General features: G+C 43.9%; 1 protein-coding gene across 1 annotated transcript in view; it reads left to right on the forward strand.

The window, feature by feature from the left end:
- Positions 1-11,896, forward strand: part of mrpl23 (mitochondrial ribosomal protein L23) — a 34,408-nt gene extending 22,512 nt beyond the window's left edge. The window contains exon 5 of the mRNA XM_085779679.1: positions 10,868-11,896. Coding sequence (XP_085635805.1) covers positions 10,868-11,032 — 165 coding nt within the window. The 3' untranslated portion in view covers positions 11,033-11,896. The remainder of the gene's footprint in view (positions 1-10,867) is intronic.
- The last annotated feature ends 12,544 nt before the right edge of the window (positions 11,897-24,440 follow it).

The raw sequence follows: 24,440 nt of genomic DNA on the forward strand, positions 1-24,440 counted from the left end.
TCAGTTGAGTTCAGATGATATAAGCTTTAATGACATGTGCGGTAGATGTTTTCCCAGAACAAATTTTATGTCGGTGATATCTATCAAGAAAAACAAAACAGAGACAAGTGGCAGTAAAGAAATCCAGCGTGACGCAACAATAAATGAACGTAGCTCAGCTTCGTGAATACACAGTTGGATCCGCGGGACTTTTCATTCTCTCTGCCACTACGTCTTTCTCCGTCTTTCCTTTTGCCTTTTTTTTGACTAATCGTTACATTATCTCACTCTGCAGCATCTTCTCTCCTCACCCTCATTTCCTCCCACATTTCCTCCAGGTTCCCCTTATTTAGATAGCCATGGCAACACACACGCGCACCAATAGGGACACACACAACGTACAAACTCACATGCTCATAACCTCTCTTGATTACCCCTGACCTCCTGACCTGTAATGACACAGCTGCCACTTTGATCAGCCAATCAGCATACGGCGCCACCCAGGTTCTCAACAGGGCTGCCACTAGCCTGATAAAGCCCTCTGATAGGCCCCTGCTGATGCATTTCCTGTTTTGGTATGCTTCTTCGTTTTTTATTTTCTCCACCAGCTGGTCCCCGCATTCCTCAGAGTTGGGGAGGGGGCAGGGGCATTGCCTGGATGTTTATGTTGCATGTGCATGTAGGGGTGAGCGTGTGTGTGTGTGTGTGTGTGTGTGTGTTTTTGTGCAAGGGCCTAACTCTCTGTGTGTGTTTGGTAGCCTAGATAGCTGGGTCTGGGGCTGAGAGGGGGGCGGGGTAGGTGGAGGGGATGCTTGAAATTGGGGGGGAGGGTATGTGAGGGTTGTTTACATGCGTTGGTGAGAGAGAAATGGGGTACATTGTGGGGGTTGGGGGGTGGATGACATAGATGGAGGGGATAATGATAGTGAACAGCTGTTTGTGTGTGTGCGTGCGTGCGTGTGTGTGTGTAATGGGGGGTGGATGGTTTAGGTGTGATTCGGTGTTAGGTACCAGTGGATGGGTGGATGTCTAAGAGTATTGACTATACGACTACGATTCACTGTTTGTTCGTCATTACCGCTAATATGGGGTTAGTGTATTTGGTTGTGTTATTCTTGGCTGTTGCCGTCACTGTTATTGTTGTTGTTATCTTCCAAGTGTCCAGTTCAAGACCAGATGGATGTAAATGTCTTTGGCAGGGTGTGTATTTAGATGGTGATGATATTTTCCTGAGAGCTCTGTTACTAGGGTCCAATGTCTCCAGTAGCAGGCTGGGAGAAGACATGCCCAGACTTGAAAACTATCATGAGCGTGCGTGCGCACACCCGCACGCACACACCCTCTGTTTGTCTCTAGGCAGAAGTATGTGTGCATGTATCACTGGATGCCCTGCACTAGTATGTCAGAGGTTCCCTGCGATAGATCTTAAAGTATTTTCAGTTGACACCAGAGCTACTGCTCGTCCACCTGCCTGACTCCTGCTCTTTGTCCCATAAAGCACGTACACACTAGGGCTGAGGATCACTCTGTGCCTCACTAATAGATATGAGTCTGTGTGCACCTTAATGCCTTGAGTGCCCCCCTCCCTCCCCACAGTACATCTTATCCTTTGTGCTGGCAATAGACATAGCCGGAGGCATTATGTATTCATGTTGACCGTCCATCGCTCTCTCATGAACACAATATCTCAGTAACGCCTCAGCAGAATTTCTTCAAAATGGTTCACATATTCCCTTGGATTCAAGGATGAGCTGATAAGATTTTGGTGGTCGAAGGTCAAAAGTCAAGGTCACTGTGACCTCATGTTTGGACCACCTTGAGGGAATTTCATTACATCTGGCACAAACCTCCAGTCGGACTCAAGGGTGAACTGGATTCATTAGAATTAGCTGGTCAAAGATTCAAGGCCAGTGTGATTTCACAAAGTGTGTTTCATGCCATTCAATGTTATTTATAGGTTAATAAAAACACAAAAGTGCTAATGTTTTATTTCCATGTCCAGCAAAAACACTCCTGACAATTACAGTGCTGTAAGTAAAGAACAGAAGGGGAGACTGTGACCATATTTTTTGTAATATGAGTGAGAAAACTAGTTCTCACAGTATGACTGCATTAACAAAAGCATAACTGTTGATATTTATCATCCATAAATTTGATCTTCTGTATAATGCAACATCCTCTTTAAAACTGATCATGTAATAAATTGTTTAAAATATTATATACAAATAACTATAACTTTATAAGTGTACAAGTAGGAAATTTATGTTTCCTTTTGTAAGAGACAATAATGCACACAAAACACTGTTTGCAAACATTGTCCAAAATATCCATCTCGTAGGTCATTAATATGAATGACATGGAGACACACACAAACAGACACTGCTGCTCGCCAAAGCTGACCAAGTTATTTGGCTGTTGCCGGGCTGTGGAAGAGATGTCATTGTAATTGGAGGGAGGGCCAGGGTCATGACCCTGAATGAACCCACAGCAGGATACTATTGGTTAGTGGTCTACTCTCGCAGCCACTTAACTGTCTTTTACAGAGAGAGATGATTTCACTGTGCTCTGTTTCTCATGCTCAGCTGTTATTTTGATGCATTCCCTCCGGCTCTCATGTCATCTCAAAAGTTGACTTTTTCACCTGACTGTTTAGCTCTGTTTTAGCTGGCTGAACAAAGATGACATGCTGTATAAATTGGCTTCATTGTCTTCAATCTGAATCAGCCCGTCCATCCTCACCTCGCTGTCTTTCCTGAGGACAAGAGTCCAGCTTTATCTATGTTTTGGTATCAACTTTCTTTAAGTGTGTGTGTGTCTGTGTGCGTCTGTGTGTGTCTGTTAATGACATAAAGTGAGAGTGAATGTGTAGCCCACCCAGGGGCCTGGCAGTGGAAGCTGTTTACAATCATCAGGCTACATCTCTTCTCCTCTCCTGCCCTCGTCCATCGTCTTTCCTGCCTCTCCCAGTTGTCTTCAATGATTTTTTCTTTGTAATTGCAGATTAACAAAAGCACTCTTATACAACACAAATTTAGACTAAGAAACCGCAGAGCAGAGGTCAACAATGTGGGTATAGTACCTAAAATCAACAGCAAGAGTGTGTAGCAAAGCATGTTTGAACTGATACTGTTGTAATCTGTTGCTTTTCGAGGTGTTTGCCAATTTGGTCTAGATTATAGAGTTCCTGTCTTTTAGCCTGTCATAGTGGCTTTAGGTTAGTTTGTGTACTCAATACTCTGTTAAAACTGTACTTCAGGGCTGCCTGACATGGTTCAAGTTATCACAGTATTGTCATATAAATATAACACATCACATTAGAAAATAATCATAGTGAAGTTAAACCAGCTCTTCTTCTCATCTGGACATTAAAATGAGCAATTTACTAATACTAACACAATAAGGTCAAATGATTTAAACAAACAAAAAAAGAGATTATACAATTTTTGAACCATCATTCTAGTGCTACAGGAACAGTGCCGATTTTTTATTGATCGGGCCCATTATGGAGGGCTTTGATTGATTCTTTGCTTGGCTTAAGCGTTCACAATTCGCCGAACACTCGGTACGGTTTGTCAGAATGTAATCTGAACTAACTACAAGAAACAGCCCAAAAAAACATTCTCATGAACATGTCGTCCATTGTTTGGTCATTTTTTCATATGATTTTATGGGTACAAGGAGCTGGATGTTGACATTGGATAGCCAGTAGTTACTCAAGTTTGCCTAGTATAACAAAATGAACAAAAGGCAAACCACAGCCTGGACTGATCACTGTAGTCGGTTATTTCATTTTTACCTACAACCGACCAGAGATGGTAAGTTGTGGCAAAAAAAAAAGCACAAACACGTCCACAGAGCTCCGTTAAACCTAAACAAACGTGTGTCGAATTTGTTTTTATTCACTTTGCTCCTTGGCCGCCAAAATCGTAATCTTGCAGGGCGACAGGTTGCCAAAACTCTGTCCAGTAAACAAGCTACTTGTGAGTCCATCTGACTTTCCTTTACAAGGCCCGGTTCACTTGTAATTGGGCAGTGTGAACTTAAATGAACCAAAAAGAAACGAAAATTTCATCTGTGGTTGAGACCAAAGAAAACGGACTCACAAAGGTGTGATCACACCTTTAAAACTCGCAGTCCGGCTTCTGAGGCTTGTTTTGAACAAGTGTAAGTAGTTGGCCTTCTCTGTAGTTGAGTTGCCCTTGAGCAAGGCACATAACCTCAAAATGGACAAGTGGAGCTGGTTACCAGCCAACTCGGTGTTGGGTGTTGATGAGTACAGCTGCATGAACTGCTGAAAAAGAGCCTGATGCATGCTCAGTCAATGTTTCCCTAGATAAATAGCGTTTATATACACACACACACACACTCAGCAGGGAGTTGCCCTCAGCTCTAATCCTGGTAACCTCACCACTGTGGTCTCTCCCTCTGTAGTCTGCCAGGCTCTTCTACCGCAACGTGAACACCTCTCTGTCTTCTCTACCTCGTACTCACACACACGCACCACCACCACCACCACCAGTACTCAAGATGTCTCTGTGCTTTGCTACGGCTTACCCCACCATACCACCACACTGCCACCGCAGCCGCATGAGCCGCAGCCTCATGAGATTTCTCACCGCATCGTCAACACCTCTCTGTTTCAGCATGCGGTCCCCTCTAATGACAGCCGCCAACATCTGGTCGATTTTTATTGACTGGCTTTGTGAATGGCTCTATCTTCTGATGCCCCCATCGGTTGCCCTTCAACGGGGATACGAGATATGTAGTTTGTCTGACTCTTGCCTGTCTCTTTGGGCTTATGTGAATGGTTCAGTTTCACTTTATCAGCCCACTTAAAGCCATTTCAGACGCTGTGACCACATTGAGAGCTCCTCTGTACTCTAATTTGGTCAAGTGTGGTCATCCAATAAGTCAGTGTACTTGCCCCCACCCTCCTCCCCACCCCTCAGTCACATCCTATTTAGATCCCCAATAACTCTAGGTGCTCAAGGTTTTCAAAGAGCACAAAAGAAATGCTGATCTCAAGTCGTAAAAGAGTGGTTAGAATGTATTTTCTGATGGATTCAATTTTTAAGTTGTCTAGATTATCTGAATGGAAGTCGCCATTTGACCTCAAGTAGTTTTACAGCTGTTGAACAGTCTTCAAAGTAATAAAATGTTGCTCCAAACTTGTTTTAGTCCAGAGGACATAAAATCTGATACCACGAAGGCTATTCTGTGGATTGAGGATATTGGAAAATAAAGTCAAACCTACCTCAATGGGGTTGAGTAATCATCTTTGAAAGCCTCCTTTTGTTTTGTTTTTTTTCTACAGATTTGTAGCATACTTCTTACTCTGTGCTTACTGTGCAGCTTGGTCAGAGGCATTTAAATGCTGATGTGTATCTCATCTGTCCCCCTCCAATCTGGTCCAGTCGTGTCCCATATGTTTTAACTCTCAGATCAGCAGGTTGAATCAGCCTTTTGTGTCCTCAGCTGGTGACTGTTCCATAATATTCTATTCAGCTCCAGGTTGGAAAGGCACTGTGCACCGGCACCTTCCTGTTTTCATCAAAGGCATTTTAACACATCAAGCCAGAATAACTAAAGCTTTCATATTTCATACTTAAATCTAAGCTTATGAATAATAAAAGCCTCAACCCCCCTTCCCCTTTCCCTTACACATTTCTTCTGTATTGATTTCACATGCATTCCACGGTTGCCGGACACACATTTGTCCATTTTTTGTCAGCATTCTTCATTCTTTTCTTTTTTTTTTCTACTTCTCGTAAGAGGAAATTATTACACAGAAACACAACAGGACTTTTTTTTTCTTTTTCTTTTTTTTTTACAGCTGTTTTTGAGTTACGACTGCTTGCTCAGTTTGTCACAGATCAGAGGCAAAGGTCAATCAGATAGAATACAGTTGTCCTTTGTGTGTCTCTTTCCATCTCTGGCCTGGTCTTCTCTCTTCACTCTCCTCTTTCCCTTCTCCCTCTGGGGCTTCAAACAGGATTACTTTTGGTCTGTGTATGACTGTTGTAGCCACATGAGCCCTACACACACACAAATGCACAAACCCAGGTTTGATTTGGAGACATTTCATTGAAGTACATTTATACCCTGGAGGCTTAAACAAGCTACACGCTAGCACTGCATGCCAATAAAGACACAAACCAGTTTTTGGTGAATGTAACTGCTGTGAAAACAACAAGGGGACTCTCGATTGTTGTCCCTAATTTGACAGCTGTCCCCATTCAGCTGGGTAAAAGGCTGAATGTGGTCCCCCAAATGTGACACAGGGCAGATCGACATGCTAAATGCACACTTCCTGGAACAGAACAAGTCATTGGATTAGAGTTTAATAAGGAAACATACACATACGCACAGATGGAGAAAGTGAGAAGGGTTGGTAGTGAGTCAATGACAACATTTGCCTTCCACTCTTAACCCCCCCACCCTCCAGCTTTCTCCTTCTTTTCCCATTGAGGGGGAAACTGTGGGTGTAATGGGTTGTTCATGTGCGTAAGAGGAGTATGTTTACATCGCTGCAGTGTGGGGCCTCGTCCCAATATTCTTGGATGGCATCTTGATTCAGTTGGGAGCGTGGTGGAGCTCGTGGCAGATTGAGGGAAAATATCCACTCCTCCTGTTTGTCGTCTAGGAAGCATACTAGGTTACAGAAAGAAAAAACCCTCGGAGGCACATAATGCCTAACTGTCTTTCCTGACATTTGTCCTCTTTGGACAGGACTTGGTCTTCCTCTGTAATCACTTGGTGTGCGCTCGGGTGGCACAAATAGTTTTAAAAAAATCGCAATCTCAATTTACACCTACATATGATCTCATTTCTGAAAGGCAACGATTCTTCTGCATTTTATTCCACAACGCTGCATCACAAACAAACACTCCTATTTTCCTCTATGAATTTCTCAAGTGCCCCCAAACGCCGCACTGTCGTTGTCTTATTAGCACGCCGACCACTGCAGTGTCAGAGCAGCCGAGGTGTTCTGCGAGCTGACATAGTAAACATCGAACCATTGGTTTTAATCCTTCACACAGGTTTGTTTTCACCCTGCTCCAAACGCTGCACCACTGGCAGAGCGTCATGTTTCCATGAGCGAAAAAGACGTGTGGTATGTCATGTTTACATGATCAATTGTAAAAATGAAACTCTGAGAAGTAACGCTAAACTTCAACAACCGAGTTATCAGGGAGTTGGAGCCGATCGAGGTCCAGCCGCATTCACATAGCGGACGGACCACACCAGGGTTGGACTGTAGCTGCCGTCTCGGTGCAGCTGTTTTGGTGCACACCTGAGTTGTGGTCACTGACAGTGTTAACACTGCCTGCGTGAAAACACCCTTGATTCACGTGCTGTCAGAATTTTACTTAAGGTTTTTAGTGCAAACACTTGATATTATTTATTTTAATTGTATTTTTCTTTCTTTCTTTCTTCTTTTCTTTTTTTTGGGGGGGGTTGTTAAAACAGCATTGCAAGAGTTGGTGTTTAAAATATGTTCAATAAATGTCTTATAATAACAAATGATTACATAATCATATTTTCAAATTTCCAGTCAACTTTTAACATTGATCTAATGCAAGGCCTCATGGAATCACACCTTCTAAATGCGACCACTCCATTCATGAATCTGTTATCTACAGTATAGGGCCCCCATCGCAAAAAACACGCTTGCCAGCCTGCGACTGGGCTTGACATGTTTTCTGCAGGAAACCCTGCACAATAAATGATAAACATCTCAATTTGTGAAAAACATCTTCCCAGGGAATTGTGATCTCAATTCTGAGCAAATAAATCGTGATTCACATTTTTCCAGAATCGTGCAGCCCTAGCGTGCACTCTCACACACACACACACACATTTCCTCCATGCTGTTGTCACACATTAACACAGAGAGCAGACAGACGCACAGGAGAGATCATTTTGGCTTGTAGTGCACAGAGACACGGTGTACATGAGCCTCGCCTCCGCTGTGGCATGATGTATGTATTTCAAGCAAAAATCTGAATGCTGTCTGCCAGCACTTTCTCTCACTACGGAAATGTGTCCGTCACACGCTTGACACAAGTGCACACACTCATACGCTCACAGGGTGTGGCCTGTTGCCAACAGTAAGACTTGTTTAACGAGTCTCAGCGCTTTGTTGATTTCAGTCTCGGGGCTTTCAATTTTTTTTTGTTTTTGGTGTGCGAGTGAATCGCGCTCTCAGAGGCTAGTGTTAATATCTTTGCCATGTGTATACACAAGGTGTCCAGTGCAGTGCCGTATAACTGTGAACTGTCATGCAACATTGTTCGGTTCATGTTGGATGAAGTCCTGTTTGGCTTACAGCCTCTTTGTTCCTCTTATTGCCAAGTCTGGTGTTTATAGTGCTGTGGTGGAGTCCATCCTCAGTTACCCCTACTGTATTCTCCCAGTTACATCCTCCAGTTTTTTTTCCCTCCTTGCTGGGTCCTTGTCCTCACTGCTCCTCGGACTCCTGCAGCAAACTCTCCCTGGCGTGGTCCAGTGTTTGTGTTCTGGATTCTGCGTTCCTCGATGGTAGTGTGTGCAGAGAGACACTGAGGTCCTTGGCAAGGCCATTGGTTTCCAGGTGCTTCTTTGGTGTTTGGCAGCTCTCTGCCTCTGCCTGACTAAGCCTTCTCCTCCTGACTAAGTCTGCACTCTTGTTTGTCTTTTTGCATTACTGCACTCACTTAAAAACCCTCCTGTAGTTTGCAGCACAGGTGGTGCCACAGGACGGGAACACATGAACAGGGTGGCTTTCCTTGTGATTGAAGGTTGTGCATGTTTTTCTCCCCCTGTTTGCTAAAGCTGGTATCGGAGAGTTTAGACTCAAATGGCCAGGTTTTACAGAGTAACATCAGTTCAAGTCTGAAAGGATGATACCAAAATACTCCTTTCCATCACAGTAATGTTTTGAAATGGTTTGATGGCGTTTGATCCCAGGACGTGGCAGTCTTGTTAAATTGGACATGTCAGGTCTGATTGCAGTTCACATGCAGAAAGACTGGGTTACGGTTAATAACTTCATGCAATGACCTCTGGATCTGTGGAGGCTATAAACCAGCCAGCCTCTCCCACCAGGGTGTCTTGTTTTTCACTGCAAACTCCAAATTAGGATCAGTTAGTAACTAAGAAATACTGGAGGGTGGACTGGCTCATTGGTTTTTCTTTTAAAAAAGAAAATCAAATATATTTGGGGGTTTGATGGTTTTTAAAATGTAATATTAAAAGAGTAAGGAAAAGCAGGATGAAATGTGTTCTTCTAAACTGTTAATTGTTGTTGAATTTGTGGGACGCTTTAATATAATTTATGACACGTTTATATTTCCTCCCCATTTTTCTCTTCACTCTCTATTATCATAGGTCTCTAAAACTAAGCCCATGTCATAACTGCATTTGCTGTAAACTGTAGTTAACAGTGTCCTCTCAAAACAGCAAACACCACAAATTTTGGATCCATGGAGACATAAAAACCAGACAGAAAACTAGTGACTACTGATTTTAAATATGAGGTATTGAGCATCTCATGACTGTGTGCGACAGCTGAAGTCCGTCTTGCATCTGTATCTTATTGAAAAACTGTTTTTTAATGTTTATAGATGGTCATAACCTTGCACTTTTAAGATGAAAAACACCTGCAACCATGCACCTGAGAAAACATATTTGTATGTGCACAAGTGTAAACATACAGTAATAACACCTCAGGCTCCTGTTGTAGGTTGTCCCAGTCAAGTAGAGTAGATGAGGCCAAATCCATTCTGCATCTTTGGCTGAGTGAGCTTTATGTTGTCTCCCCCTTTGGGAATTAAACCATGCTATGTGGTAATTATATGCATGTTTCTCTTGGTATTTTGGGGGTTGGAGACAGACAAAGTAACATTCACATCAGAGCCAGACCATTCCTTAACGCCTACACACTGACCCCAAACAAAATATTTCACATATTCAAACAGAGTACTGTAGTTGATTGACAATTGTGTTCATGGAAGCAATTCATTTTATAGTTCTATGCCTCCATATAATATAATTGAGAGGTTTATGAGTCACATAATGACACTTGACTGTTTCTCAGCGGGAAGCTGTTGTCTGTTGTAAACTACAGCATTAGTGACCATTAATCAGTTTGGGAACATTTGCTAAGATTAACAGTTGGCTCAAAATCCAAAACACAGTGATGAAAATGACACTTGTGCAGTGCAGTTTCATCATTGCAAGTTACGATCAGGCTTTAAATGAAGTTGAGTCATTCAAGGACGGCAATGGCCTGGCTCCAGTTGAGACTGATAACAATGAATTCCTGTTGCCAGGTGTCCATGGCTGAGAGGGATCGGCTATGGATATGTGTGCATGCATGCACCCGCTGACCTGTTATTTTTGTGTGTCTGTGTGTGTGTGGGTGTACAAGCATGCATGTGTGTTAATACTGTACTCTACGGCATCCTGACACAGACTACAGTTGGGCCAGCGATGCATTAGCCATGGCCAGAGATGGGTTGGTATGGAATAAATAATGGATACCATCCTTTCCCTCTGAATAAATCAAGACCAGAGAAATGGAGAGAGCTGAGAGATTAAATGTGGGAGAGAGTTGGAGAAATTGAATGCCAGAGAGAGAAAAAGAGCGTTTGTGTAACTGGAAGAGGGATATAGAGGCAGAAACAGTGTCCTGAATTCCAAATCAGTATCTCACTTCTTCTCTGGAAAGAAAAGGAAAATGCAGTTTGACACGATTCTTGCGTTGCACAGAAAATTGGCTTATGAATCGATTTTAAGTGGATAATAAAAAACGAATTCCTCATATTTTTAGGTAGGGACATGGTGGTTTCTTAGCTCATTTTGCTTTTTTTTTTGTTTGTTTGTTTTTTTCGCCTCTGCATCCCAGGCCCAGAGCCAGACGTTCACCTTCCCCAACATCTTCCCGGAAAAGGACAAGACGCCGGAGGAGGGCTCCATGGACGAGATGCAGGAGAAGTTCATGGAGGACGAGAAGCAGAGGCAGAAACTCGACCCCAGGAGAGGAGGGGTCACCGAGTGGTTCGGACTCTGAGACAACCCACTGACGGGGAACTCTATGCGCGTATGTGTGCGCGTGGGTGTTTCACTGGGAGCAACATGTATTGATTTACAACGCGACTGTTGTGATGTCACTTCTATTTCTGTAAGAAACACTCAGTATGTAGTAAAGAAGAATGAGCATGTGTGTGGGAGACTGGAGACATGTGTTGTGTGTGTGTGTGTGTGTGTGTGTGTGTGTGTGTGAGTGTTTGCAAGGCTCCCGTCCAGTAACCCGAGCCAGAACAGAATCACAGGAGGAGGAGAGTGGCCCAGCTCCATCTTTCATGAAACCAGCCCACCATGCAGAATCTCCATCACCTCGGATGACCTTCTCTCCTTCCTTCCTCCTCCTATTCTTGTGTTCCACCTCCTTCTCCCTTTACTCCTCCTCTCTGGCACCAGCACCTCAGCATCTCCTCCTCCTTTGTCTCTCCTCTTCCCTTAGGAGTTCCCCCTTCCCTTCCCTTCTGTCTCCTCGTCCCTCTCCTACTCTCCTCTTCCTCTGCCACACTGGGGAGTGGTACAGTGTGGTATCCCTAGTAGCCCTGACTCTCAGCCAGTTGGATCAGCCTACCTGGACAACCCACATCCTTTCCTCTTTTATGAGTTTGCCTTGGATTAATTGACCACTTTAGGTAAACAACAATAGAGATGTTTCAGCAAAGCAACGACATGGAATTTGCTGGAGTGTTTTATTATTTTGCGGTAGCACGTCTTGCCATAACGCTGGGAAAAGAATGTGCACAGTGTTTGTGTGCATGTGTGTTTGCCTAGCATCCAAGACTTGCCAGCAAATTTGTCTAATTGTAAGTGCTGTTGGAATAAGAACTAATAAACGGTCACTTCTCCAAAAGTGCTCTGCTTACTTTTTCTACTGTTCTCCTCACCTCATCTCCCACGGCTGCTGCGCTCAACAACTGGCACTTTCGAGACCGTGTTTGCCACACAAGCTGGCTTGCGAGTGTGCCAGCGTGGTCTGGTAGCTGTTTTGACAAAGTAATGATCTGTGTTTGAATCGGGCCACTGGAGGACTGAGCTCTCTTACGGTAATAAGGCCCATAAAGGGGAGGGACCTCTCCTGGCCTCGCTCAGACCCTCCATTATACTGAGAGGCCAAGGTTACATTAAGTGTCCCCCAGCCGTGACCACTAATGCTGGTTGACTAACACAAAAGGTCCAGTCCCTGACCTCACCCAGCCAACTCAGCTATCACTAAGGAGAATGTCAATATTGAACCTGTTGGCCCATTGTCTGCTGCCTGGAACCATTCACCCCCTGTGTCGCTATAAAGAAATCTGATTTGGAGGAAAACAAGCCTCCTGTTACACAGCCACTTTCTTTTCTGTCTGCCTTGTTCTCACTTTTTATTTTTCTCTTTCTCTGCTCCTCCTCTCTTTGTTGCCCAGTCTCATCCTCTAGAGAAACAGCTGCTTAACCAACAAATTCCTGTTCTTGCTCTCCTCTTGGCCTCAGCAGACCCCACATAGAAGTTGGGAAATCAAGTTTCTGGTGTTTGCCAAGCAGTAATCTGTCCCTGTTCTCCCTCTGTTCCTTATCATGGGGATACCCTGTTCCCTCTAAAGTCAGATACACAGACTTATGCAAAACCTACTGCATCCATTTCTAATAGCATTGATTTGGCTCTGAGCTTCTGATATTATATCTCTGTTTACGGCCTGTTGACAGTGGTGGTTATGTGGTGGTGTGGACATTTCGGATACGTCTGCTTAAAGTCAGAAAGATGACAAATTTTATAGTTCACAGACAGACACTGAGACACACTTGGGTAATGAGCTCATCTGTTGCTCACACGCATAAATGTCTCTTACTCATTGTAACTCTCAATAAATACCAAGTAAACGGCAACAACTAATGAACTGATAAAAAGAAAAACATAAAACACTTTGGGGGCGGAAGAAGTTACTGATCGAGACATAAAATTAAACGATTTTATCCTAATAGACTGGTCTCTGAGTGATTAAAATAATGTTTCTCAAAATCATTCATGTTTTACTTAAAATAAAATCAGGATATGATAGTTTCCCTCCCTTGATAATAGATGTACTGACAATATAATTTGGGATATAATTCTAATCAATAAAAATGTTACATGAGCTGAAGAAGGCTTTGATTTCTAAGTGATAACATCTGTGGAGGGCCTGCCAAAGTTGAGGTGAATAAAACGGATGACTGTTTCTCTCTCCAGAGAAGAACACAGGGGTTGACCTCAAAATGCAATGTTTACCTTAAAACTTATGAGGCAAGATTAAGTATCACATACTGTATATATATCACATTCCTTCATAGTTAGAGGACAGGAACAGTTTATATGTTTTACATTAGCTGTATCTGTTAATACTGTCTTTTTTTTTTTTTTTTTAGCTCTTAAAAGACATTGAAATTCTTGTATTTCAGTTGATCAGAAGCATAGGGCCCTGGAGCCATGCCATGATGATAATGATGATGATAATGTTGATGTTGTCTTCAGTAATGGCAAAGATGGACACTGCAGGTATGTCTTTAAGTTTAGATGACAGGTCTGACATGAAAAGCTAGAGTCCTTGTTGTCCTCTCCTCATCTTATTAATGCAGGGAACGCCAGGTGATCCCGCCCCCACCCGGCAGTTCACCACATATATCAGCAGGGATTTTTCCTTAATTATACGGTAAGGTAGTCTGGTGTCTTGGCTGCCTTTAAGTGCGCTCTGGGGAGAAAGGTCTCTGCAGAGATGGACTCATCCTGCCTGTATAACATGAAGTGAGACACAAACTTGAAGATCATCAGGTGTTGCCTTTGATCTTTGTGTCTCTGGCAACTGACGAGATGATCTCAGTCAAAAAAAAACCAAAACAAATATTTTAACAAAACCACATTTCAATTAATTTTCTACCCAGAGTCTATTGCATTTGACTGTCCTCCAGGTTGGACCCAGAATGTAACCAGACTCCGGCGATTGCTCCTATCGAACCATTATATAACATAATATGAATATAAATCCTTTTTCTTTTTTAAATGCACAGTAATATGTTGTTGATCACTAAATTACAGTACTAAAAAGTAGATGAATAATGTCAGTAGTAAATGAGGATTTAAAGGAGGAGCTGAGTTTATGTAAGCAGGTGTTTGGAGCGCCTGCCAGAGCAGATCAGACCAGTCTTTGCTGGCAGAGACCGGCCAGATTGCCGTCTCCTGCAGAGGGATCAGACCTTATGTCACAAAGCTAACTGCGGAGTCATTAGTGATTTTAAAATTTCCCCTAATGGAAGTCTTAGTATTTTTCTTCAGTAAGTAATGTACTGCACTAACTTCACTGCTGTAAAAAATAATGACTGCTAAATAGCTTCAAAGCCCCCCTTTTTTTCTCCCTTATTCCAAAGCTATGTACACCCCTTCTCTCGCCCTGCATGTTCTCTCCATACCTCTCCCTTCTCTTCATACCTAATAAAAAGCTCAAGCACAATGTGTCTCCCCCCTTGTCCGGCCCTGTCCATGCAGCTGGCAGCCATTTCCCTGTTTGTTAACACACTGTTCTCCCTGCCAGTCAGATGATGCTGTGTGGCTGGAGTGTGAAGGAACAGGATAATGGCGGGATGGAGAGGTATGCGGTGAAAGTGAGGGAGCGAGCGAGCCCCACACGTCCTGTTTGAGCCGATCTCAGGATGAGAGTAAGCAGCCGCAGATTTATAGGGATCTATGTGTGCTGAACAAGATGCATCGTATATTGTAATGCATCACATGTCGTCTAAGTGCAGAGGGAGGGAATGTGAGTATGTGCGTGCGAGACAGAAAGCTCAGGAAGGACGGAGCGAGAGAGCAGATGGAGGTGAGGGTGAAGTGAGAGTGAAAAAGAGATGACATCACTGAGAAAATGCTGAGCTGGATTTAAGGACTACTGGATGGAAGAGGTCTACTCCCACAGTGCACCATCTCTCTCTCTCCCTCCTTTTTTCCCTCTCTCTCTCTCTCTTTCTCTCTCTCATGAGATGTACAGTGCAGGTCGTGTTCCCATCCCTACACGGTTGGTTAATGGAAGGAGGGTTGAATATTTTAAACAGCCTTCACTCTCCTCCTTTTTCCCTGCTTACTCTTCTCTCCCTCCCCTTTTTCTTTCTTGTTCAGTTGTGCATTAGTCAAGTGCACACATGACCCTGTTTCTGCTACTGCAGTCCACGTTTGGAAGCTGCATGACATCATGCTGTATTTTTGGGATCAGTTGGAAGAGTGGCGGTGTAGTGAGTGTCCTCCCTGACTCTCTGTGGCCTCCCTAGGGAGCACATCTCCTCCTTGCTGCCTGTAGTAACTGGCTGCTTGCAAAAGAGAGCTCTTCACCTACAGATGCCCCTCTGCGTCCTGAAGCTCTAAAGGAATTTAGATGCAGCACCTCACAGTAACGATGTTAACGTACGTTATCTCATCATTGTGTGGTCACTGGGCCTGGCCTGCAAAAGAGCAAGAGAGCTTCATGTACAGTAGTTTGTAGTCTGCCCTGAGTGATAACAAAAGAGGATATAAATTGAAGGCTTTGTCCCATACATTCACACAATTAATTACCAACTGTCTGTAAAATTGCACACACTCATAGTTGCACAGTTACTACCTCTACCACCCTCTTGTGCAGACGCACACACTCCCACACACTCACACTTGTGTTCACTAAGACAACCGGGGTTGCCTGCTGAGGATTCTGACGGCCTCTCTTGGACTAGAGCCATACACATTCCTCCTTCCCCAGGTTGCCATTGGTTCATCTGAGCTCAGCCAGTGCACTCTGTCACCCCATAAGTGTGTGTATATATGTGCATGTGTGTCTGCTTCAGTGTGAGTCCATGTACTGTACGCACCCTTACATAAAAAAAAAAGTTAACATCTTCTGTTTTTCCAAGAATTTACAACACACGCACACACCCACACACACCCGTACACGCACACATGTGCAGAAACACACATGCACACATGATGCTCGTGTCCATGCCTCCTTGTGAACCACTCACACATACTTAAAATGCCCCCTGATGTGGCCCCCCAGTGTATATACACGGTCATACTGTACTCACATCTATACACATGTTGGCCCAGAGCCAGGAGCAACAACTGAAGGAGGACACTGTAGAAAACATGTGGACCGGCTGTTTATTGTTGCTTAGATTACGAAGGATCAGTGTGCTTTACTTTACAGCTATTTTCTAATATAAAGAGTCAATGACAAATGACCTTATATTGTCGGTTTATATCAAGCACAACATTGATTTCAGCTTTTTGCAAAATCAGCGCTAGTACATATGTGAACTGTAGTTCAAAATGTTGTCCACCAGTAAACTGCATTAATTGATTGTCTTGAAAGAAAAGAAGGGAAATGAATTTGATGATGCCATTGTTGCTATCCTTAAAATTCAATTTCGTTAACAAGAGCGTTAACAGCCACAGAAATGTTATTCGATACTTAAGTGCAACTTTTTTGGTACTTTATTTGAGTGAGGTGTTGATCTCTTTAAAAAACAAATTACTTAGGCAAAAGGCAACACTGTAAAACATTTCAGTTACAAGTAAAAGTAAATGAAGAACATCAAGAGGGAACTAATTTTAACAACATGAAAGACTGGTGGATTGTTGAATCTACAATGCAATTGAAAAAATTATCACTTGTATTGTTACAAGTGGCTGTAGCTATGTAAAAGTTTAATGGAGTTAAATTATAAAGTCGCATAAAATACAAACACAAGTACTTCAAAGTAGAGTATTTACTTATTTTCTACCACAGCCTGCCAGTTTTTATTAATTTCTCCACCACATTTTATAGGGAAACACAGGGTTCCTTTTGTTTTTTGTTTTTTTATTAAACAGCTAGTAACAAGTGGTTTTACAGATTAGGAAGACATATATGTACAAATCTCACACCATTCTTTTAATTAGTCGACCCAATAGGATACACATATGATTAGCTCGACTGCCACTCATACTTTTTTATTGTGGTATTTCTACATTTGCTAAGGATCTCAATGGCTCTTTCTCCACTGTTTGTTTGTACAATTTGTCAACATCTTGTCCCGGTCTGGTTTGCGTGAAGCATCTTATTGCTTCCATGTTCATCCACTGGCTTTGAGTAGAACACAAAAGGATCCATCAGTAAAGCCAGCCATGTCTAATTCAGGCTTTTCCTGCAGTTCTGGTGCCTAATAAAAACTGAATGCTGTTTTCTGACTTTGTGTTCCTCCGGAGATCGTTCCCCTCCTCGTCTGTCACAACATCAATTAGGATCAATTAGAAGTCCTGACAAAAGAAGATGGCACATGCCAGCCATCGCTGAATGGGAATGGCAGGGTCTTTGATCTGTGTTTGCGCTGAAAGATTTATTTGTGGTGACCAAGAGGGGGAGGAGCTATTACACATTGTTTTTTTGTGGTATAGTGTTTGTGAGGCTTATGCACAGCCGTCTGTCTGAAAGAGGGGAAGAATTTATCCCGACACTCCATTTCAGCTTATCTGCTATCAACACAATGCTTCTCCAGCGGCTGGGTGGTCCCCCATTCCTGCCAGCTGTTCAGCACATACATTAGCATTTTAAACAACATAATAATAGTGATACATGCGTACGTTAGAGGAGCAAACGACCAACGAGAGTTTGTTGGATTCACACAGTGTGCGTGCATTTCAGAGAGAGAGAGAAAGACAAGGATTGAATGGTTCAAATGGGTTCAGTTGTCATGACAGAAATCAACTGGGGCCTGGCCACCCATCTGGACCACAGAGCACTGAGCCCTGGTCTGCACACGCACATACACACATACACACATACACACATACACACATACACATATGTGCACTTGTGCAGCCAGTGAACCCCTAGCTGATGGAATTGTACTGGCTGGAGGCTTTGCCAAGTCAATAACACAGACTGATCCCTGATGCTGAACTTCCTGGAAGTCCCGGCTGCTCTCAGTGCTTCATGTACCTGCTCAGCACTCCAGCTGCCGCCTGGCTGCACGGTGGGCTGGATGGGGATCAGTTTGTCTATCATTGCTCTCTGCCTGCCTCCAGGTCACTCTGACTTGAAACACGGTTCAGAGGAGAACAGAGGAGAGGAGAGACCATGGGAATAATGAACCTTGGAGATTGGGTGAATTCATTTCCTCTGAGCGATGAGATCTTATGTACTTTAACACAAGTTTCTTCTCATCACCCACGATCAAACCGGGGTCACTAATCTCTTCATATCGCAGAGGGAGCGGAGTCTTGAGCTTAATTGTCCGACATCCTGATGGAGACAGAGCGTGACATAGTGCGTGTTTGTGTGTGTCAGGCTAACAAGGAACATGCTAATAACATCCCAGTAAGGAGATTCTTTAAGGTCTGAGAATGCTGTGGTTTACAGTATTACACAGATCTCAAGCCCTGCCTTAAGCTCTTATTGTCAAACAGATACTGGTGGGGGAGCTGCAAAAATGTTGGCTTGGTTTTCGTACCCTTAGTATTGTTGACACACTGAAAGTTGCACAAACACATTCTCAGACTCGAATATGCTCAATTTGTTGATCTTGATCATTCAGACCGTGTACGTGACGAGGGAGGTGTGAGTAAGGGGTGAAAGTGTGGTAACGCAGTGAGTGTTTAGGAAAATATTTTAGAAGGTGAAACTGGTGAGAGACAGATGGACAGGGAGAAAAATAGAGTGAGATTTAGAAGCTATAGGTCTTGGTTTTAGGGATTAGGGGGAATGGATGGTGTAAGACAACTCGTTTAACTCATCTCTGGTCTGAATGGCTGCTGGCCACTGGCTCTCATTTAAAGCATCTTCCCTCCTGTCTTACATCTTGTTTCGCTGCCAGCCCTCAGCTGCGCAGCGCTTACGTCAGACAATCCCACTGTTAGCCAACACTTAGCCAACATAATGACAGAACTGCTCAGCCAGCCAAAGATAGATCAGCCTTTTCTGGCTTGATTTCAACCCACACGGCTGAACTTTAGTGGCCTGGATTTACTCCATGGGGTTTGACTTCCCTGGCCTAGGTTTGACCATCGGAGCTTGATTAGAGTGGCCTGGGTTGAGTAGACACTGAGCTTGAGGAGTATGTCCTCACTGGCATGGTTTCAACAAAGGGTACTCAACTAGTGCGACCTGGATTTGACTGTCTGGCTGCCACTGATGTGGCCTGGGTTCAGTAGACAGAGCTTGACTTGTATGGCCTGAGTTCATCAGATGGAGTCCAACTTTTCTGGCCTGAGCTTGTCAGACGGGGCTCTACTAGTGTGGCCTTGGCGGATACAGGGCCTCTGGGTGATTAAGGATGTGTTTGTTTCCCAGGCAGCAAGCAGGCAAGGTGGCGGCATTGCTCCTGCACAGCCAAGGACTTGGTGTGGGGGTGAGAGAGCCAAAACAAACTACTGTGATTGCCTCCCATATGCCCTCCTGACCTCTGCGTTTCAAATGCCAGGCAAAGAGGAGGGTGAGGGGAAGAGGTGGCTCAGAGAGGCAAGGAGAGCAGGGTGGGGGTACGAGAGGTTGTGGTTGAGGTGGAGGTGGGGGGCGGGAGATTCAACAGAGAGCTGGCTCAGGACCCTTAACCAGATTAAATTGTGTCCATCACCACAAAAATATCTATCTATCTATCTATCTATCTATCTATCTATCTATCTATCTATCTATCTATCTATCTATCTATCTATCTATCTATCTATCTATCTATCTATCTATCTATCTATCTATCTATCTATCTATCTCTCATTATAATTTGTCGATGATGAAATTTTAGCGCAGTGACAGAGAGAGAAGCAAAGAAGAACAACAAAGCAAAAAAAGGGAAGGAATAAAAGGGGAAATGGACAGGGAGTGAGAGAAAGGGAGTCTTGTCGTCTGAGAGGTGGTGTGGTTCGGGTTAGGTTGTGGTTGAAGCCTTGAGAGAGCGGGAGGGGAGAGAGGGGGAGGCGCAGGGGGCGAGGAAGGCAGCGCATACCCGCAGCATTCAAATGGAGCTCCCATTGGGAGGTTTTACGCTTCAAAATGGTTTCCTGTGACGTGGATTGTGTGTTTGATTTGAGCTTTGAGGGGTTTGTGTTATTCTCGGGAGGGGAGAATCTAGCACGCTCTCATTTCCGCACTACCAACAGCCAGCAGAAAGTTGGCAAGCCGAAACAGGGGGATTGTAAAGACAGATTTTTCTCTCCCTCCTCGTAAGAACCACATTTTTTTCTGCTTTCACTTTTTTTGCCATGTTTTTCTGCTGAGCCTGCTCCAGGACTTGCTCTGCATATTGATGGATTGTTCTCAATAATTGGACCTGCTCAGACTCGTGTCCTTCCATGGTTTTCCCAGGCTGCCTGATTTTTCTGCTGATCATAAAATGCAAAGAAAATGTGTTTATGCTCAGATGTGCGGGCACATTTGCACCCTGACACACATGTGCAAGGCTGCAAAAATGTACAAGCAACTTTGCACGTATACAAGTAAGCACGCTGTCAAACACACGCCTTGGAACTAATTGCAAACAATGAATGCCAGCTGGGCAGAAGGTGTAGCAGGCAGAACAACTGGGCCCAGATTGATTGTTTTTTCAACTTGAGGAGAGAAAGAGAAGAAATGGCGGACGAGTGGATGAGGAAAAGCACGGAAGAGAGAGTAGGTAGAAGAGAAGCAAGGGTCACCACTGAGGGAGGGAAAGGGGCATACGCTGAGGCAGCGGGAAGCCACCTCTAAGACTATGACAGCCAGTCATACAAACCATCAGAGAGCTTACTGTTCTGCCAACTACTGTACTTCACAGAGCCAAGAAAATGACAAAAATCAACACTGGATGTGTTTGTGTTGGGGGAATATCCGTGGAACCCCACTCTCTATCCAGATCAGCAGTTTTCTCTTTCTCTCTCTCTTTCACTTTCCTTCCCTCTCCTTTTTTCTTCTCGCCCTCTCACCATCCCCTCCTGTCTTTATTTTCTTACTGTAAATATTCTACTGTATATGCACTCTGCTCGTGTAAGAGGACAATTATCGTAACAGCGTCTCTACTGTGTGGCGCACATGGAAAAGCTAACTGCTACGGGCCAATTTTCTCCATGGAGTTATGTAAATAGTTTTGATGGAATGAACGGGCTTTCCCCAGTATGTGGGGGCATAGCGGGGTCTGAGGGGTTCCACTGCCGTCCTAATCCCTGCCATCTGTATCAGTAACGCTTTTGTCAACCATCTTAGCAGAGAGCTTGTGCGTGTACCGCGTGTCTCCCAAAGCCTACTTCACACTGACTGGACTTGAGGTTTAATATGTCTCATGAAACGTCCTGCCAGAGCCTCCGTGGCCAAACAGTCAGACACCAGTCAGGTCAGGTAACGTGGTGATGGAAGTTCTGGAAATACCATGTTTTTAATTTGATAAGGTGGGGTTGAAGACTCCATTGTCTTTCTGATTGGTTTGCTTGCTGTTACAACAACACATACAGATGAGCAGCAGATTGTGTGTCAACGTCAGGGCCCAAGGTTAGGATGTCTGTTTCAGCTGTAACGCAGACCAAAGCAGCAACCAATTTGAGTTTCCAATAGAAAACAGAACTCAATACATGCTCATGATGGTTGAGCCCCCGCTCTCCTTCACATGCACATATTCTCTGAGCTACAATGTCTGCCTTGATATTTACAAGGTTTATAATAAAAAATTATAACCCAGGAAACACTGTTGGTTATGATGTCAAATTTATGATCCAAAAATTATGATATGCACCCAACTGTGAATTTTTGCACATTGTTCCACCTCTAAGGTATGTTGGTGTGTAATATGTATACGTTGTGTGGATAGCACATCAATGTGTGCTGTGGGTGTTTCGTGTCTATTTAGTTAGTGCTTTGCTCTCCCCACGTCCATGTTTTTTTTTTCCTACACGACTGACATGGGCCACAGTGTTCTAGCGTGCATGTTAGATAGCCGCTAATATAACCTCCTCTGGTGGTCGATGACACACAAGAGGAAGTGAGCAGAGATCATTGTCTGCAGCAGTGACAGAGACTCAGCGCCTAAGGAAAGACAAAAGAAAAAGAACAGTATCTGGCTGATCTCCCATCCCACCTCTTAGCAAATTGGTTGTTGATTGTCCACAGACATCATTGTTGGTGCTCCCCTGTACCAATAAAGCCCAGCATAGAGCAGAGCAGGGGCCCTCCAGGTCTTGTTATTGTAACAGGAGTACGTTTTGGCTGGGACTCCTGTTCTCAGCACGAAAAACAACAATAACAACATCAGCCCACAGCCCTGGGAGCTGGACCCGAGTCAGAGGCAGTTCGGGAGGGAGACGGGTGTGTGTGTGTGTGTGTGTGTGTTGGGGGGGAAGAGCTGTGTAGATGCCCTGTTAATGTTGCACACTGTGGTTCCAGTCGGACACTTCATCTGTGGTCCTGAAGTGACTGGAGCTAGCTGCTGGCGCTTAAACTCAACACTTAAGTGTACAGTTAGTGTAATGTCCAGGCAAAAGTAGACCAGTCTAGGACACATGTGTACTCAGGCCTAAGCGATGAAATCCCCCCCCCCCCTCCCTTTTTTTTTTCTCTGTCTCTCTGTCTCTCTGTCTTGTACACAAATCGGCGCTGGCCCTCATTGCAGAGAGATTCCTGGGTCTCCTGAAGACAAACAAAAGGGAAGGAATCCACGCAAGTCTCAAAACAAAATATTAAGGGAGTTTACACAGAGACCACACAACAACAGTGGTCTAATCTATTTGTAATTAAAAAGTTTGCTCTGTGTCGTCCCAGTCCAGACAACAACAGATCCATCTTGCCTTGGCCTTGCTATGATCATGGCCTGTTTTCTTTTTCCTTTTTTTTTTTCCTCCTTTCCCCTTCTGTTCTTGGTTGTTGTTCCTGTAACATAATATCTGTTTGTATGAAAGATCCCTCTGTTGTGTTGATGGCATCTTGAGAAGGCAGCCCATGACCCACCAAGTGACTCAACAAAAGAGCCACTCTATTATATTTCTCTGACCTCTCTCTTAGTCAGACTCAGAGTCTTAAAACCATCTTACATAACAGCGCTGTATAGGCAAAATCACAATAGACCTGTGCTTATATTTCAATGTACAGTGGGGTCCAAAAAGTGTGAGATCACTTTCCCATTCAAGTAAATCTGCTATATACATCTCTGGCCCACTTAACAGTAGTTAAGTGGGCCAGAGATGTGTGAAAGCAGATTCTCCTGTGAGTTACATTTTTGGATACATTACAGCCAGTGCATTTGCAATAATAATAATAAAAAAAGAAAGTCCTTTTTTGTCTTCTTTCTTTTGGCTTAGATTGTCCGAACTCTGTGGCTATACCTCCAAAGGTAGAGAGAGGAAAGAAACAAAGAGAAAGAAGGAAAAAAGATGGATAGATAGATGGAGAGAGCTAGAGGGCAGAGGCGGGCTCAGGTGACTCAGCTTTCCCCCTGGAAGCAGATTGAGGGGAGCTGTGGGTTCGAACCCCCCAAAGTTTTACTAGAACACAGGCTTTTTAACAGGAGGGAAAAACAATGTTATAGCTGCTTCCTGCACCACTGAGTGTTCCCCACCAGTAAACATAACAGGGATTGGGTCATAATGTTATGGTCTGGCATCAGGTGAATACAGTGTTTTTTTCTCCCCAGCCACCCCAACTCCCCCACTCCCCCTCCTCCTCTTCTTCTGCTGCTCTTTTCCATGTGGAGGAAAGGCTCCAGTGTTAAAGAAATATCAGTCATCAGCGTTGTTATTGCGCACTCACTTGCTCCATCTGCAACGCTGGCGCTCAAACACACTCTTTGTGTGAGTGGACACAGCGGCTGCTCTCTCTCTCTCTCCCTCTCCCTCTCACTCACTCCATCTTTCTGTCTCTCTCTCTCTCTCTCTCTTTCTGTGTGTGTGTGTGTGTGTTTCCTTTTGTGCCTGTTAAATGCTACTTATTATTTCCCAACAAGTCAGACTGGAGGAAACTCTGATGTAAAGGAACCACCTCAACCTTCTTACTGTCAGGAGTGCATGTGTGCACATTTGTGTGTTTGTGTGTGTGTTTTAGGAGACACCTTTGTTATCTGTCATTTATGCATGAGAATGTACATTTTCCTTAAGTTCAGGGGAAAGTGTGTATCCATGTGCGTGTGTCTTGAAGTATGTAGTATGTACAGTTTTTGTGCCAGTTTTATGATACAAAGGAGCTCTGTCAGGTTAGGCAGTTTGAACCAGGTTGCAGGGCAGCTGAATGTGTGACAGTAGCAGTAAAAACAAACAGAAGTTCTCCACTCTGGAAAAATCTAACGCTATGAAAATGGCAACTATGGCAATGATGGGAACTGATCCATGTTGAGTTTCCAAATTGTGTTGCATTTGGCCGAGGAGGAAAATTGCAAAGGGGTAAAATAACATGGCTATATCTGTAATGGGACACTTGCATATGTAGGGTTTACACAGTATGTGT

Source organism: Trachurus japonicus, chromosome 6 (genome assembly GCF_045865225.1).
Source record: "Trachurus japonicus isolate A0001 chromosome 6, Traja_1.0".
NCBI classification, from domain to species: Eukaryota; Metazoa; Chordata; class Actinopteri; order Carangiformes; family Carangidae; genus Trachurus; species Trachurus japonicus.